This window comes from Hippopotamus amphibius, chromosome 11 (assembly GCF_030028045.1).
Source record: "Hippopotamus amphibius kiboko isolate mHipAmp2 chromosome 11, mHipAmp2.hap2, whole genome shotgun sequence".
In the NCBI taxonomy this organism is placed as follows: domain Eukaryota; kingdom Metazoa; phylum Chordata; class Mammalia; order Artiodactyla; family Hippopotamidae; genus Hippopotamus; species Hippopotamus amphibius.
The window spans coordinates 84,432,057-84,450,626 of NC_080196.1; the positions used below are offsets into that span (position 1 = coordinate 84,432,057).

At 46.3% G+C, this 18,570-nt stretch overlaps 1 protein-coding gene across 2 annotated transcripts in view; it reads right to left on the bottom strand.

The window, feature by feature from the left end:
* PIEZO2 (piezo type mechanosensitive ion channel component 2) overlaps positions 1 to 18,570 on the bottom strand; it is a 338,838-nt gene that overhangs the window by 70,138 nt on the left and 250,130 nt on the right. The window contains exons 19-28 of one of the 2 annotated variants that reach the window (XM_057700315.1): positions 16,639 to 16,671; positions 16,079 to 16,290; positions 14,405 to 14,565; positions 7,121 to 7,297; positions 6,712 to 6,837; positions 5,122 to 5,322; positions 4,316 to 4,520; positions 4,106 to 4,207; positions 2,874 to 3,039; positions 1,012 to 1,255 (exon numbers count right to left, since the gene is read on the bottom strand). In XM_057700315.1, the coding sequence (XP_057556298.1) occupies positions 1,012 to 1,255; positions 2,874 to 3,039; positions 4,106 to 4,207; positions 4,316 to 4,520; positions 5,122 to 5,322; positions 6,712 to 6,837; positions 7,121 to 7,297; positions 14,405 to 14,565; positions 16,079 to 16,290; positions 16,639 to 16,671 (1,627 nt within the window). The remainder of the gene's footprint in view (positions 1 to 1,011; positions 1,256 to 2,873; positions 3,040 to 4,105; positions 4,208 to 4,315; positions 4,521 to 5,121; positions 5,323 to 6,711; positions 6,838 to 7,120; positions 7,298 to 14,404; positions 14,566 to 16,078; positions 16,291 to 16,638; positions 16,672 to 18,570) is intronic. The other variant, XM_057700316.1, reaches the window with a different exon arrangement.

The window sequence follows — 18,570 nt, forward strand, 5'->3', positions numbered from 1 at the left end:
TCTAAACACAGCAGTGCATGTGCTCTCCACCCCCCACCAAAAAAAAAAAAAAAGTCAAACGCTTTCCAGGAGAATTGCCTGGTGAGCTCATCTGCCAGTACCAGGAAGGGCAGAAGCAGGAAATCGTACATCACTGTTTTCCTAACGTGCTGTCAGTTACAGCCTGTGGGCAGCGAGCCTGGGATTCACTTCAAGTTGGAGCTAGAGATGGATTAACTCCTTCAGCTCGTGAAAGGTCATTGTTTAATTTCTTGACACAATAAATAGCTTAAAAGGTGTCTTTGTGGCCTAAAAGACTTCATGTGACTCTGGGATGACTTATGGGCAGTTTATCTACCAGAGCAGGGGCCATGATGTGCCCTGGAACGTGGATATTTAATAGAGAAGCAGCCACTTTCTGTGGGCAGGAGGTGTTTGTTGCAACCTCCACGGTCTTAGCTGTTTTCTAGTCCAGACGTTGATGCAGAGCAGCCATGAAGCTTCCTCTGCATCCACCCACATCTCAGGGCTTCACAGAACATCTGTACCTCCAGGGGCCTATTCCTCCTCAGCCCCACCCCACGCGGTGTCATGGAGAACCACACCCATTCTATATACTTCCATGGCTCTCTCTAGGTAAGAGAGTTGCTTTTAGCCAACATGATATAATTTTTGAAGCCATCCCATGACTGTTTCAACTCATAAAAGGGCCACACTGCAGCCCATCAGAAGAGCGATGACTAATAGTTCCTCAGAAGAGATGGATTTTAATTAATAAAGTACATTTTAGGGTTTATTCCCTTGAATACACATCCTCTTGTCCTTGAGAGGGTGGAAATGAGCAAAAAGGATTCTGCTTAATATGGCAAAACAAAGAGTAATAAATGGTCCTCTGGATTCTGAGTTTGCAAGCATCCTATTTGGAGCTTTTAAGAGAGCAGTGTGACAGGCCACAGGCTTTTAATAACCACTGAACAGATCATTTACTCTGACACTGAAACCACAAATGTGTTACATGCGGGAGCTGCTTACCGACAGTATGTTTTTCATCGTGATCACAAAGACATTGTACGCAATCAGCCAGTCCCAGTAGCGCAGGATGCTCTTGATGGGCTTCAGCAGCAAATCACCCCCAAAGAGCAGGAAGTAGAAGCAGGCCACCAGGTAGCCCATGCAGAAGATGCTGATCCTCGTCGTCCCAGTGATGAAGATGATTGTGAGCACGAACCAGAAGAGGTAGCTGAAGATGATCACTTTGGACATGTCCAGGTACGATCTGGAAACCAAAACCAATGGACTACATGAACAGCAACACAAATCAAGTCAGGAGGAAGGGAACAAACTCACACTCTGCTCCTAACTCTCTCTGGAGGCTCTGTCCAGGTCGGCCTGGAAGCTCGGTGTTCACCTCTCACTGATCACCGCCTGGTCCACGGGAAACCCTCACCCAGTTAGTGATGGACAAAGTGGTACCTTGTGAAAATGCCATGGACACGTTTATTATCACCCAATTTGGACCAAACTTCCCACAAGCAGAAATACTTTCTGCCTATTACCTGAGTACTCAAAGCCCTCTCTGTCTTTCTATAGGAGGCCAAGGAAATTCTAAGATATGGACACCTCCTGGAGCAAGAGAACAGTTAAGAAGGGATCCCTCTCCATGCACTGGAAATTAATGGATTAAAACAAACACAAAGGTTTTGCTAGAGATGAAATTCCCTCCTCCAGCTGAGAAGTAGTTCTGATCAGGCAGACACGGAACTTCCAGGCTCTGTCCCGTGCTCTCTCTGCATGTCCCTCGGCCAACATGCGGGAGCCAGTCCTCTGCTACGACCTCCTGAAGGAGGCAGGCACTCAGGCCTCCGACCTCCATGATGCAATGAAAGCAGCTGCTGGAGCTTCCCTGGCCTGGGCCATTGGCTGACATAATGCCTACAGGCCGCCTCCCATCTGTATTCACTTAAGTAGAGCTTCTCAGCTTTGGAAGTTTTGCTTTGGTTGTTTCTCTTCCAAGGTTTGGGGAGAAACACAGAAGAACCAATTGTGGGTCAGATATTTGATAAATGAGCTCTTATTTTGTGGGAGTTAACAAGTCATCTCTGATGAAATATGTGTAACACTGTCCAGCATTGTCAGGGAATAATACGTTGTGCCTTAGAGGAACACTGTCTCATAAGCGAACTTTTGAACTTTACTCTTTATAGAGTAAAATACTAAGCATTTTTAAATGTTCCCATTATTTTTTTCTGAAATACATTACACTCATCCTTGATTTCACACACACAGGAGAGTGAATAAGATGTCAGCGTTTCTTAGCATCCCAGGATCACACAGGTAACGTTAGTGACTCAGTCCAGGTGTGAGATCTGAACACCCACAGGGCTCCCGACATGTGTGTCTTGAAGTTGGTGGAACTGGGCTGCTGGCATGTTTGAGTGTGAGTGTGTGTGTGCGCACAGACACGTGTGTGTTAGTGCACTGTGTGTTTTCCATACATTTCCTTTCCCTGCTTGTAGCTGTTAATTCCTCCTGCAGGAGCCCCGGCCTCCACTCCTCAGCCCTGATCTGCTTCAGGTTCAGAAATCATAAAACTAAGCTTGTGAGAAGGACACAGAAACACCAGCCAACATGCTCTGAGGAGGAGCCTCGGGGGCCCCTGGGCAGCGAGTGAGGCCCAGGGCTGTCCTGGGGTTCAGGGGCGGCTACTTTCCAGAGCTGCCCAGGGGCATCTATGGAGGCTCAGTTTCCAGACCACTGGGCAATCCTGCCCCATGATTGTTGGCTTTGGGGGAGCAGTCAGTGGGTCAGCTCCCCAGGAAAGGCAGGGGGAACTGGAGGCATGGACTCCAGGGGATGCACCTTCCCAGGGGCTGTGCACGCGGGTGGCACGTTACCTGCAGTGGATGAAGTCGGGGACGGGGTTGTGCTGGCTGAACGAGGCTGCGTCCAGGTTCATGCAGATCTCCACGTTGTCGCCCGCCATGATCCGCACGGCGGCCTTGTTTTCATCCTCGAAGATCTGCCGTTGTAGGGAGGCACACAGGAGCAGCATGAAGTCATCTGGCAAGACAGACACAGGAGCTGATATCACTTGCTCCTCCTCTGCGTCTACGGATGTGAGGAAGGGTCCCACAGGGTACCAGTGGCTCCTCATCTACTGCCTGCGTCACGTCCCCAGAGTTCACTTCCTCCTGGATTCCCACCTCCCCCACCCGCCATGGGGATGCAGGAGGGACCAGATGCTCTGGGGCTCCCGGGGGAGAGTCCCTGCACGCCCTCTGCTCATCGGTGAGTGAGAGCATCAGGTGCTGACCAGTCTTCACGAATCTCTCACACGACAATGTCTGTCTGGACTGATCTTCCCCCAGAGCTCTGAGAGGGCCACTGAGCACTTCACATCTTTCTCTCTTTATGAGCCGTAGAAACAGGCGTTCTGGTTTCCTTTGTCCTCTCCGTCCCCCTCTGCACTAGCAACCAAAGACTTCTCCGAACGTACAGGGTGTGGAGGCTGGTGAGAGCAGCTGAAGGTGGCGGCTGACAGGGGCGGGTAGAGAGGACGGAGCTGCCCTCATGGCCAACTGCCCAGAAGAGGGCCCCTCCCTGAGGCGTTGTCTTTAATCTACACCTGCACATGCGTGGGCAGCACAGTCCCCCCAACTCCTACGGTGGGACCCCCGATCTTAACCTTTGGATGGTCACCCACCCGTGCACAGGCTCGGGCCACAGCCCCACCCAGGAGCATCTGTGATCCAGCCGTGTCCTTCCAGCAACTCCAGCTCGCCTGTAGGTTTATGTCTGTGGTGGCATCTAGAAGCAACCTCTTCGCCCAGGACAAGGCCTCCTCCTGCAGTCTACCTTCTAGAAGGTGGATGTGTACAGATGCGTGGGGGTGGAGGGCAAGTGTGTGCCCTGGGAGGTGAACTTATGAAAGTGAACATGGTGTCTGCACTGCTGTGTATCAACTCTGCAGATGTAACAGGGCCAGCAGAAGCCACCAGAGGCTTGGGATGCTGAGGCATGGACACCAACCTGTCCCTGACTGTCTGTGCACTGGGCGGGAGGTGGGGCACGAATGCACCCCCACGGGGAAGGAGGAGCAAGTGGGAATCCCAGTGGCCCCACTTACACACGAGGAACACGGGGTTGGGCCGCACGATGAAGTCTGGGAAGTACAGCCACTTGACGATGTTGTCGTTGAAGCTGGCGCCCTTGAACCTCCAGGGGTAATCTGTGGGGCAGGGGGAGGAGCCGGTCAGGACGCCCCTCACTGCCTTTGTGCCCCCCCCCCCCGCCCCCGTTCCGCGCATGCTCCCGCTGGGTGGGGGTGGGGGCTCACCTCTGCATGGGGCAGGGGGGATGCCAATACAGATGAAGTACTGGAAGGTGATGATGCAGGCCAGGAAGCAGCAGTACTTAGGCCAGATCTCTGCGATGGCCTTCCGGCGGCGCCGGTACAACACGGCAATCAGCCAGCAGGCATGAATCATGGCGTAGAAATCCATCCGCTGACCAATTACGTTAACTGACATGAGGAAACAGGTCTGCGTAAGGATGAAAAGAGGCAGAAAGTCGGCTTTACAGATAAGGGGAGTGGGGTCAGCGGTCCACCCCGAGCGGGTGGCAGAGACCCGTATCCCTGGGGCCGGTTCTCTGCACCTGTTCACGCTCTGCCTCTTTGGGGTGTTTTCATCATGAAGACAGAAAAACTGACCAGGTCACTGTCAATAAGAACCACTTCAAATGGTGAAGAGAATTACAGCTATGATCTCTCCATGAAGCGTCACCTTTCCAAGTACACTCTATCGAGGGCAAGGCTACCACACCATTCAAGTCAAAAGAGTGCATTTTGGCTGAGGTTACACAAAACAGACGTCCACGCATCTGCAAGACCGGAGATATCCAGAGGGCACGTCCATTGCTGCAGAGCAGGGGACTGGCGCTGGTTCCTTAAGACTTTCAACCAGGCCAGGCTAGCCCTGCAGTGGACGCTCCTACCGGATCCCGTGGAGACAGAGATCAGGGCGTGGAGACAGAGATCAGGGCGTGGAGATGTGCCATGAAGCCCCAGTGGCCACCTGGCCAAAAGCACCACTGGAATTTTCACAGAAAAGAGAAAGAAAACAGGTCAGCAAGGAACCTCACCTCCAGACCAAACTTGTAGAAGAAGTAATTAATGAAGTACTTGGCACAATTAACAAGTCCGTCATCCAGGTGGAGTCTTGTAATGTCATGGAAGATGGTTTTAGACACGGGGGCGGTGAGGTTGTTCCGACCACGATAATACTCCTGATGGCGGTAGATGGTGACCTCAAAAGCCAGGATGGCCAGCATCAGGAGGTTGTTCTAGAAAGCAAGGAAACTGCATGTGATGCCATGTAGTCATTTACAGTCCTCACGAGATACCATCTCATTCCATTCCGGGTGTCTAAAAGGACAGCGCATGATCAAATCCCACCACTATAAAATACAGTCTTGAATTCAATGCCCATTTTCCCTGTTTTATGGAAACAAGGGTGGAGTTATCTCCAATATGCAAATCAGGCTAATTTCCATGATAATAGAATCTAGAACCTCTAAACCAAAAACCAATAATGGTCATTTCTGTTCCTGAAGAAGTACACACTGAACCAAAAAGCCGTGTCCAGTTACCTTGGGAGGGTTGTCCAACTGTCTTTGCAATGAAAAGTGAAAAACCCTTGTACCAGTGTCCTACAAGGACCCCGGGAAACAGACGGAGCTGCAGAATGGGACCTGCATTAGAGGGGGATTTTTGAACACCTCTGAAAGCTGGCTAGACAGCAGTAGATGGAAAAATATGCTGCTTATACCATAAAATAATAATAGTGATAATAGTAATAATAATAATAATAAAAATAATTAACATTTATGTGCCAGACACTATTCTAATTCCCCTTTTCAAATATGAGTTTTTTCATCCTTATAACAGCTGTTAATGGTAGACAGCATTCGTACATTACAAACAATATCTGCCATGTGAGCAAAGAACTAGAAAGCTACACCAAGAAAAATGAGATGCTTAGTACCCTTTAAATTCCAGGAGTTGAGTACAAAGGTTTTAACGCACTGTTAGCATATTCCATCAAAGTAAAGTGCTCAAATTCTCCACCAGACTAAAATGAGAATAACCTGAACCATATTGCTTTCCTTATGTTTGTTACAACTATTTGCAATCAAAATCCCTTTCTCAAAGATGTGCTCTTTTTGTTTGGTTACCTCTAAACATAATACATGCCCTTGGTTGAAATTTGTAGAATTTAGATAGCAAACATTTCTTATAACACGACATCTATGTCTCAGAAATAATCACTGTCGACTATTTGGTATAATTTACTCAGTATTTTTTCTTTGTGTCTAAAAGACATCATTGTAAGTATGGTGTTTTCAAGTTTGCTTTTTTTATTTTTTCAACTTTACAGTATATTTTGGACATCTTTCAGGGTCTGATATTATCAATCTACCTCTGTCTTTGAGTGGTTTTATAATGTTCCAATGAATATATCTGTTATTCAGTGAATCTCAAACTATTGCACTCCATTGATTTCTTTTCAGCACCACGTGATACTGATTTTAATATTCAGTTTGGAAGGTAACTGCAAAAGCCACGTGAGAGGATGAGGCTCCTATCAAAGGTGAGGTTAGTTAGCATCTCCAGGGAAAGGGCTCCAGACATTCATTGGCAGAGGCACACACTTAGGATGACGAAGGCTTTACCCTCAGGTAGACGAGCAAAGGAGAGGACTTCCTCAGGCCCACCCACTCTGCTGGGTCAATGGGGGCACTGTAGAGCAGAGACTTGTTCAGCTGCTGAAGGGGTATATTCGTTTGGTTTTCATTTGGCTGAAAAGAAGAGAAAAGGGGGTAAGAACTGGCCCCATGGATTAGGAAAGTTCAGATTAGTCTCCCTCCGCTTTGAACAAAGGGATCTGGGGATGGGGGAGGAAGATCCACTCACGGGGGAGATCTCAGCATCAGGAAAGGCTGGGGGCCAGGATGCCTCTGACCTGCTGAGCTGACCAAGGCCAGATGGAATGTGCTGGGGATGTGGGTCCCCCGAGGTCTGCCTCCCTTCCCTAAAGGCCAGGCAAGGAGACCCTCCCTGCCACACATCTCTGAGGCTCACCAAGGAGCAGTTGACAGAGAAGTTCTCAGGCTTAATGGTCTGCAGCTGGTACAGCATTTTGCAGACGATGATCACGCATGTCCAGACAGTGCAGACGCTTGAAGCCAGGCGGCGGAGCTTGGCGTACGGCAGAGCAAAAGCCCAAGAGATCAAAAATACATAGTTGAACAGAGACACCTGAAAACATAAAATCAGAAATGGGGACAAAAATACGTAACATGGCACAACATCTACAAAACCTGGTGACCTGATTGATCCCATTCTGCTGAGTTCAGCAAAGGCTGATTGAGTTCCTCGCATGGGCAAGGCATGGCCCTGGGTAAAAGATACAGGTCTTGTACACAGACAGGTATATAGTCAGGTGATGTCAATTAACGTAGCAGCGGGAAACTAGAGAGGTGAACAGGCTCCTGTGAGAACACCCAGAGGGGGGCCTTGGCCCAATCTGGAGCTGCAGGAACATCTCCTAGCAGAGATGACTCCTGAGCTGTGCCTTGAAGGATGCAGGAGGTCAGTCCAGCCAAGAAAGGTGAGAAGCACATTCCAGGTAAAGGATGTACAAGTGAAGTCAGCAAAGCATGAAGTAGCATGGCAGGAACAGGTGACCCCAAACAGTGGGAGATTCTGGACTTGACAGCCATGAACGACAGCAGAAAGGAAGCTGGGAGTGCCGCTGGGAGCCACCTATTGATGGACCCTTTTCAAGCATATACATGATCCCCTCCTGCAGAAAGTGGAGAGCTGCTGAGGGCTTTCCACCAGGAAACCCTCGGGAAAGATTGCATTATTTAGATAGTGTAGCTGAGGAATGCAGGTGCATCGGGGGCCTCCTCCTCCAAAAGTAACTTGATCTCACAGAGCTCGCTGGGAACCTTTTGAAATTAGAAGCACAGTTGCACAGAGAAGACAATGGTATATATAATTAAAAACTCTAGGTCCTTCCAAAGTGGTGTCACTCTGGAACTTCCCTGGTGGTCCAGTGGTTAAGATTCCGTGCTTTCATTGTGGTGGGCGTGGGTTCAATCTCTGGTCAGGGAACTAAGATCTCACAAGCTGTGAGGTGCAGCCAAAAAAACCCCCCAAAAAACAAGGTGGTGTCACTCTAAGAGATGCAAAGGGTTTCTGTAATGAATTCTTTCCATGGTCTCTTCATCCTCGGACGCCCATGACAATAACCTCGGTGAGGTCTAATATTTGTGGGAGAAATAACCCCAAAAGCTTGTGAAAACCAGCACCCTTGTTGATGGCCTTGGATAAGGATGGCTTGAATGCAAAGCACAGGTGTGGCCACATCTCTGGAAGATTTAACTGGGAATGTGGACTTTGTTCTCATGTTGCCATTCATGGATGGGTTATCTTTGAGAAAAAATATTTTTTGTATTAATCAAAATTAATAAGCTATAGACGGCAAATATCATGGCTGACAGGCTTCTCCTGTGGGTCATGAGTGGAGCCTTCAAAGCAGAAGAGGCCCCGTGGGCGGAGGTGAGAACCTCAGAATGTACAAGCCCAGAGAGGCTGTTCACAGGTGAGTGGCACCCCAGAACCATGCAAAATTCAGACACACCTATGCTGGGTTGGCATACGGCTCCTCAGGGGAACTACATACACAAGAGGCAGCTTCTGTCTCTCCTCCCACCTGTGCTCAGTGTGGAGGGATGTTAAGTCCAAGTGCCAGAAGGCACCTAGTTGGAGCAGGTGGAGACGTGACATTGTGAAACGAGGTGCTGGCCAAATGTGTACAAATTTCCAAACAGTTGATGGGAAACCACGCAGAGGTCTGCAAAGGAGGACACACATGGGTCAAGGCGGTGGAGGTGATGGGGGGAGTGTGAAGGGGATTCTCTGTGGGGCGGTGCTTCCGTCTGTCCCCCAACCCCAAGATGATGGGGGCGGGGGGAGGAAGAGATGCCAATTCTCTACCACAGTCCCGAGTGAGGCACTCCAAGCAGGACTGCTCAGTGGTCTCAGCATTTGCACCTTGGAGTTTGGCACAGGGCTGGGGCACTGATGTCCAATGTCACCCAGAAAACCCAGCAGCAAGGAGACAGAGGATGCTTTGGTGACAGTATGGGGGCATTGCTTCACTGGGATCCACGTCCAGAGGCAGAGCGGGGACCTTGTGCCTGCCGCCCTGGGGCTGCCGTGGGTGAGTGCGTGGGGCTCAGGGGAGCACACTCATGGCTGCGGGTCCAGAAGTGGGTGCTGGATGATGGCCAGGGGCTGGGTGATGGCCCTAGAGTTGCAACTGGAGACCCCACAAAGGAGCCTCCGGGAGGAAAACGATAGATTTGATCACCCGCAGCCCAGAGTGTGAGGCCACAGTAGGATGGTACAAGTCAAATCAGAATATCGTGAATCCCCGCCACCACTGCCCGAGTCCACACACCAATCAGTTCACTGGAGCAGGAGGCAGTGAGGGAGGTGAGTGTGAGAAAGAAAGCAGTAGCTGGAAGAGGACACGCTTCCACTGGATGAGGGACAGAGATTGCTTCTTCTCTGTAGCCGGACAACTCTGATTAACGAAGTGAGATCTTGCTTGCTATTCAAGGTAGCTACAGGGCTTTCCATTACCTGAGGATGATCCGAATGTGTCTTGCATTTGGGGCAGAGAAAAGTTCAGTTTTTACAATTATGCCTCATGTTCTGATGGCTTGATACTCCCATGACATTAATAAGAATCAGCTTTGAACACGGTGATGGAGCCCAGTGAGCAAGTTGGTGCAGAGAGGAGAGGCCTGAGAGTCACCCAGGACCATGCAGTGACTCACCCTTCAGGTGGAATGACATCCCCAGAAACACTTTGGGGTCAAGCCATCCTGCAGCACTGGGATTCCAGCAGTGCCAGCAGCAGGAAAACCAGAATGTCTCTGATTCATGAGTCTCCGACGTGTTTAAAGTTATAGGTGAGAGAGATGGGATCAGGAATGAAAATTCTGGAAGTCTGTGTAATGCATGACTCGTAGTGGAGGAACTGATCACACACCACCGATGGCAACAGGGTGAAGAGACCTAGATCCTTTATTTACTTGACAATCTATTAATAACGCATTCTCAAGACTCATTAGGATGATTTAAAATTATATCTATATCTATCATCTATCATCTGTCTTTCTATATCTATCTATCTAACTATCTATCTATCATCTATCTATCTATATCTATCGATCATCTATCTATCATCTATCTATCATCTGCCTTTCACTTAGGATTTCTAAGAAAGTGGTGTCATTTAACCCTCTCTTTCTTTCTCCTTCTAGACTCTCCAGGATGGACTCAGAGAGGGGGATTTCCATGTCCTACTCACACTAATTTCTCCATCATTGAATGCCCACTCCTATTATTCAACTGTTTTTTTTAAGGACTTTTATTGAGATATAATTGGCATAAAATAAACTGCATATATTTAAAGTGTACAATTTGATTTTTTTTTTCTTATTAGTAATGTATATATGGCAATCCTAATCTCCCAATTCATCCCACCTCAAACCCCCACTGCCCCCTCCACCCCTCTTTCCCCCCTTGGCGTCGATATGTTTGTTCTCTACATCTGTGTCTCTGTTTCTGCCTTGCAAACTGGTTGATCTGTACCATTTTTCTATATTCCGCATATATGCATTAATATAAGATATTTGTTTTTCTCTTTCTGATTTCCTTCACTCTGTACGACTGTCTCTAGGTGGTCCATTCATGTCTCCACAAATGTCTCAATTTTGTTCCTTTTTATGGCTGAGTAATATTCCATTGTATATACGTACCACATCTTCTTTATCCATTTGTCTGTTGATGGACATTTAGGTTGCTTCCATGACCTGGCTATTGTAAATAGTGCTGCAATGAACATTGGGGTGCATGTGTCTTTTTGAATTATGGTTTTCTCTGGGTATATGTCCAGTAGTAGGACTGCTGGGTCATGTGGTAATTCCACTTTTAGTTTTTAAGGAACCTCCATACTGTTCTCCATAGTGGCTGTATCAATTTACATTCCCACCAACAGTGCAAGAGCGTTCCCTTTTTTCCACACCCTCTCCAGCATTTATTGTTTGTAGATTTTCTGTTGATGTCCATTCTAACCAGTGTGAGGTGATACCTCATTTTAATTTTGATTTGCATTTCTCTAATAATTAGTGATGTTGAGCACCTTTCCCATGCCTGTTGATCATCTGTATGTCTTCTTTGGAGAAATGCCTATTTAGGTCTTCTGCCCATTTTTTTTTTTTTTTTGATTGGGTTGTTTGGGTTTTTTTGATATTGAACTGCATGAACTGTTTATATATTTTGGAGATTAATCCTTTGTCTGTTGATTCATTCGCAAATATTTTCTCCCATTCTGAGGGCTGTCTTTTCGTCTTGTTTATAGTTTCCTTTGCTGTGCAAAAGCTTTTACATTTCATAAGGTCCCACTTGTTCATTTTTTATTTTATTTGCATTACTCTAGGAGGTGGGTCAAAAAAGGTCTTGCTGTGATTTATGTCAGTGTTCTTCCTGTTTTCCTATAAGAGTTTTATAGTGTCTGGCCTTACATTTAGGTCTTTAATCCATTTTGAGTTTACTTTTGTGTATGGTGTTAAGGAGTGTTCTAATTTCATTCTTTTACTTGTAGCTGTCCAGTTTTCCTGGCACCACTTATTGAAGAGGCTGTCTTTTCTCCATGGTATGTTCTTGCCTCTTTTGTCATAGATTAGTTGACCATAGTTTATCTCTGGGCTTTCTATCCTGTTTCATTGATCTTATTTCTGTTTTTGTGCCAGTACCATATTGTCTTGATTACCGTAGCTTTGTAGTATAGTCTGAAGTCAGAGAGTCTGATTCTTCCAGCTCCATTTTTTCCCCTCAAGATGCTTTGACTATTCGGGGTCTTTTGTGTCTCCATACAAATTTTAGGATTTTTTGATCTAGTTCTATAAAAACTGCCATTGGTAATTTGATAGGGATTGCATTGAAATCTGTAGATTGCTTTGGGTAGTATAGTCATTTTCACAATGTTGATTCTTCCAGTCCAAGAACATGGTGTATCTCTCCATCTGTTTGTGTCATCTTTGATTTCTTTCATCAGTGTCTTATAGTTTTCTGAGTACAGGTCTTTTACCTCCTTAGTAAGGTTTATTCCTAAGTATTTTATTCTTTTTGTTGCAATGGTGAATGGGATTGTTTCCTTAACTTCCCTTTCTGATTTTTCATTGTTAGTGTGTAGGAATGCAAGAGATTTCTGTGTGTTAATTTTGTATCTTGCAACTTTACCAAATTCATTGATTAGCTCAAGTAGTTTTCTGATGGCATCTTTAGGATTTTCTAGCATTGTCATCTGCAAACAGTGACAGTTTTACTTCTTTTCCAATTTGGATTCCTTTTATTTCTTCTCTGATTGCTGTGGCAAGGACTTCCAAAACTATGTTGAACAGCAGTGGTGAGAGTGGACATCCTTGTCTTGTTCCTGATCTTAGAGGGAATGCTTTCAGTTTTTCACCACTGAGAATCATGTTGGCTGTGGGTTTGCCATAAATGGCCTTTATAATGTTGAGGTAGGTTCCCTCTGTGCCCACCTTCTGGAGAGTTTTTATCATAAATGGGTGTTGAATTTTGTCAAAAGCTTTTTCTGCATCTATTGAAATGATCATGTGGTTTTTATCCTTCAGTTTGTTAATATGGTGTATCACATTGATTGATTTGCGTATATTGAAGAATTCTTGCATTCCAGGGATAAACCCCACTTGATCATGCTGTATGATCCTTTTAATGTGTTGTTGGATTCTGTTTGTTAGTATTTTGTTGAGGATTTTTGCATCTAAATTCATCAATGATATTGGTCTGTAATTTTCTTTCTTTGTAGTATCTTTGTCTGGTTTTGGTATCAGCGTGATGATAGCCTCATAGAATGAGTTTGGCAGTGTTCCTTCCTCTGCAATGTTTTGGAAGAGCTTGAGAAGGATGAGTGTTAGCTCTTCGCTAAATGTTTGATAGAATTCACCTGTAAAGCCATCTGGTCCTGGGCTTTTGTTTGTTGGAAGATTTTTATTTATAGTTTCAATTTCATTACTTGTGATTGGTCTGTTCATATTTTCTATTTCTTCCTGATTCTGTCTTGGAAGGTTTTACATTTCTAAGAATTTGATTAAATCATCTTACAATGCGCCCCCCACCCCCCAACTCTGCCACACATCAGAAGTTATCTCACACCAGACTTGGTTAATTCAGAAATGGACTCTGTTCATTTTTAGCCAAACACTTTCTTTGGTCATTTTTCATTGCTCTTTAACATTCTGACCCTCTGTTTCAAGTGGTCAATTCACTCGTAGAGTTAAAATTCTTAAACTTTTTTGTCCATAATTAATACACATATTAGGCTAGATTCTAGTTCTAATCAATGTATAGAGCCAGTTACCTCACAATGGAGCATGTGTCATTTTCTGCCACAGATCTCATGGGGACAATGGTCCTGTTTTGTTCCCACCTGGCTCTGATTACCAATCCACTTCAGACAGTTTGTACGAAAAGGGAGAAAGTTCCAGTTTAGACTGGCGAGCTCACATTAAGGTTATCCCTTAGTTACCTACCTGTGAAACATTTGGGCTATAGTATTGTAGTTGTAATATATTATTACTTAACTTTTTAAAAATTATAGGCAGTCATTCCTGACCTAATTTTTAGAGGGCAAAGACTCTATGAGTTGTCACCAACTCAAAAAGAGTCCAGGGAAATTAGAAACACATGAAAATTATCTATTGAAGATGGAAAGAAAGCTAATTTCTCACAGTAAACATCAGATGACTGCTGGCTGAATGATCCCTCTCCTCTTCTCAGGTGAGAAAACAGAAGTGCCATTACAGTGTTGAAAGACTTTGTGTCACGCTCATCTCAGCAACTCCAATCAAGAACAAGGTGAGCTCTACAAAAGATTCTATCAAATTTTGGAAGCTGCGTTTGCTTGGTAGCATGCACTAGAATGTTATTGTTTTCCCCAAAGAGAATTTATGGAGGTAGATTCCCACACTTATAGCACAGAAAAGCATCCTGTCATACACTTCACTAAAGACTAGATGAAAATCAAGAACCTCTGTGATAGGACCAGGCCAATCAGGGACCAAGCTGGGGGCCCTTTCTGGCCTGCGATCCCTTCCTCTTCTCAGGACAGCTGTCCTGCAGTTTTTTGTGTGTCAGGTGTATGTGCCTATCTCAGACCTTGGTGTCCTGATGTCGTGGGAATCACCCTTAAAAAATCAGAGACAGTTGGCAAAGGAAAGTGGTGATTCACCGTAGTTTGGTTTGGCCTGAGGATAAACTTGCCTCTTTGACGGACACCCAGATGATGTAGGAGGAGACGATCTTGACGATGTGCAGCTCCAGGATCCACCACAGGAATGTTTGCAGCTGGTGGAAGCACTCCAGGAACTTCAGGAACAGCACTGTGAGCCGGTCGATCACCAGGTGCCACTTGTTTCTCAGATCTGCAAGGCAGGACACACGCCCGAGGGCATGAAGCGGGTTTGTGTGTGCGATTACGGTTTAGAGCCTACCTGTGTCATTCCCATGGGAACCAGAAGCTGCAGAACCAAAGTGTGGATGGATTCTATGGAAGACACCCGATCTGAAGGAAGGTGGCCCAAGAATCCCACTTCCGGGGATGACCTTGACAGCACATGCTGCGAATGAATGAGGGCCGGGCTACTTTCACCCACTGTTTCATTAAATTTCTGCGACAAAGAATTTTAACTTGTTTACTCTTAAGGCTGAGCTATGATTCCCTGATTTCCCCTGAATGTTAAGTAGCTGGGCTCCCTCTTCATGACATTTTTCTTGTCAAAACAGTGCTTCCTTGAGTGCCAGTCTCCTTCCCCGGGCTTAACTAGGGGTGGACAAAGCCCACCAGCCACCGTGGACGAGCCCACCCCTGTCACGGCAGAGGATGGACCCAACGGTCTGAATGACCAGCCGCAGCTCACCAAGTGCGCTCAGACTCATTCCAACCATAATTTTTAATCAAATTCATCATTTTCTACTTTCCGCCTTGTGCTCGGGAGTAATATTTTGCAGGCTGGAGTCATGCTTCTGCCTAGAAGGTCTGTCCCTGTTAATCTGAAGAAAAGTCCCCATAGGACGGTTTCCCGCAATCAGCCCATCTCCACCTTTGCAGACAGAAGCTCACGCACGGGCCCAGGCAGATAAGACCCAGGGTCTCTGTCCATAGCTTCCTGACCTGATTGGGGTTGGTTGCAACAGGTAAAGTATTGGTTCTGAAAGTTTAAGGAAGGTTTTAGTTATTGTGAAAATGCTTGTTTACAGAGTGACTCAGGTGACAGTCACTACAAGATTGAGGGCACAACTGGGCACAGTTTCGAGGTGTGGGAGGCAGGTAAAGAGGAAGCAGGTGAACGGGGCAGCCCAGTTTCTGGTGAGACACAAAGCTCAGACCTGCCTTTAAGTATAAAACATAGCCTAGTCCTGAGCCCTTGGTTCCCAGAGCATGGTTTCCTTCACCTGAGGAAGGCACGTCCCTCAGGTATGGGAGAATTTCTGGGCGTCTCCTAGGGTTTCTGAGATGAGTCGGTGACGGGGCCGGTTTGGAGGGAGCTTGCCTTTGAGACAGATCCTTCTCCTGGTGCTGCCTTTTGTTTTCTACTTTGTAAAGCACAGAGCACCGGGAAAGACAAGGGCAGCATCTCAGCATCACGAACCCAGAGTGTTACCCCCCACCAAAGGCTATGCTGTCTGGTCCCTCCATGCTTTCTGGGCACCAACAGACTAAATGAACGAGCAGAACCCCACAGGATCCAGACAACTGGCCACCTGCTTTCTTCCTCTAAGTCAGAATTACAAGGAAATCATTGGAGCAATTGGAACAGGAAATCTATGACTACAGCAACCAGAAAACCACACCACGGTTTCTAGTTCAGTGTTTCATTCCCTCTGGCGGTGAGCTGGTACCTTCTGAGCAGCTCTTGGGGTGGGTGGGGGGCTTACCTGACGTCACCTCCTCCTCCTCGTCCTCCTCGTCCTCGTCCTCATCCTCATCCTCGCTATCCTTGCCGGGCTCGCCCTTCTTGGCCTTTGCAGGGCGGCCCCCTGGCTTCTCCTCCCCAGGCCCGGCCAGCTGCTTGGCCTCCGCCACCTCCAGGCTGGCGGTCAGTTTCATCATGGCGAGGTCGGGAAGGCTTCCCTCGGGGTGGGCCAGTCTGTCGGCAGAGAGCAGCAGAGTCAGGGGAGGGGCAGGCGCCCGGAGGTGCAAGTGTGGGGCACATGAAGGAGGATAAATAAAACGGAAGTCACTACACAGCCTGGCATGTGGGCTTGTTAGCATCTGGTCACTTTTTATTTTTTAAAGCTCTTTCTAAAAACGAACTGTAAACTCAGGTTTGGTTAGCACTTCCAATTCAGGTTGTAGTGATGAGTCGGTCATGAGAGCTATTGACACCTAAACTTGACATTTTTCCCGCAGGAGAAAATGGTCAGAGTTTAGGATGGAGAAGCATGAAATGGCATCGTGTAGAGCAAGCATTTCATGGCTTCACAGGGGGACTTACTCATTTTGGTGGATTGGTAATTTTTTCTTGATGCTGCTCAAAGTAATTGAAATAGAAAGGAAAAAAAGGAGATGAGAACAGAAGAATTATAAGGAAAGTCAGAGATCACACATCATGCTACACATCATCCACTATTGCATTCCTGCACGCCAGGTGTGCGGGTCCTAATGCCAAGTGCATTCCAGGAGGGCAGCGACAGCGGGCTTTGACTGGGAACCCTGCACCTGGCAACTGATCTGAGAGTGGACGGGACTGCAGTGATAAAGGACAGAATGCAGAGCCTGCTGAGGCAGATCGGGTCATGCTTTTCTAGGAATGCAGCAAACCATCCCCAGGAATCAAGTCATTCACATTTTAAGTAGGGATTTTTTAACTCTTAGATAACATGGAACCTCAGTCAACCCTTGCATAGAGTAATTCCATTCTGCTGTCATCTGAAGCATACACAGTGGGTGCTAATGCTTTTGAGGGTTAGAAGCCTGCATCACGCCCCATCCTCAGGCACCAGATGAGCTGCTGAACCAGCTCTCCTGAGAAGACGTGCATGAGCCCGGCTGACGGAGGAGCCCGGCTGATGGATCTGCAGTCTCACCGAGCCTGGCAGACTCTTGGGCAGTCCAGCTTAGTTCATGGTGGATAATAACAACTATGATCTTTCTCCTCAATTTTTAAAAAGAGTATATCTTTATTAATATTCAAGCAAGTGTTTGAAGGAACATTTGTGGGCAATAAAGTAGATACTAGGAAAAGATCTATTGGAAATACAGGTAGTCCTCTCCATTAGTAATAATTAATCTACACATTTCAGCCTGGCTGTGACAGGATGGACACTTAATAATGTTATTATATCTGTACCATGGTGGGCTCTGAGTCAATTATTTTGCCTCTCTGGAATTTACTTTTTTTTTTTTTTTTACAAAATGAGGAAGTTTGACTAGATAAAAATCTAAGCTTACTTGCAACTTGGTTTTATATTTAAAACACCTGTGATATTGGATAACTGTGGTCGTGTGTCTGCATTGTCCTTAGACTTTTAGAGAGGTTTTCCTTCAAAAGTAATTCTTTTTAACGGGTGTCAAGCAGGTAAATTACAGAATGTCAGAAACAAATTGTTAATTTAATGAACAAAGAACATTCTGAGGACAGTGGAAGAAACTGTGCTGACACATACTTCATTATTTTCTTAAGGTAGGCAATTCACCCTCCACCTTTGGGTAAGCTCCCCATTCTTGAAACAACAGTCTCACATCTCCTATACCAGCTCCGCACATCAAACCTCAAGGTACATGTTTCCTGTTCCTGCTTCATCAGGACTCTACGTATTAAAAGGTATTAAGGTGACAGTCAGGTGCTACACAAATCTCCATGTTTCTATGTCCTCTTCAGGGCCGGGGGGGTTGCATTTTTTAAGTGAGAAGACACATTCATGATGACAGAAATTTGTAGATTTTAGTGTGGAAGTACCACCATTTCTGCATTCTATCTCAGCACTGCCATGACTTAATACTGAAAAAGAAACAACTTTCCAACAATTAGTGCCATTTATGGAGGGAAACTCGCAGAGATGAGGCTGTTTCTATAGCTGCCACACAGCTACATAACAAAAAGTCCTCTAGCCACGAGGTCCCCACAGTGCCATGCAGATCGAGGAGAGATTATTGAACGAAGGAATCAAAGAACATTAGAGTAAATCTTTTGGAAGTAAGTCCAGAAGATCTACTTCTGGAAATTTGTCATAGTTACAGAAGACCTGGGACTAGATGGAGTTGGGGGTGGGGCGAGGGAAGAGGGTTTCCTCCCTCCCCTTTGACATCATCCTTGTGAGGAAACAGTGATGCTGATGCTCTCTGGAGCAGCCTGACTTCTAAGCTTGTAACACAGGACAAAAAAAAGAAAAAAGAAAAACGGGAAAGTGTGTATCAGGCTACCATT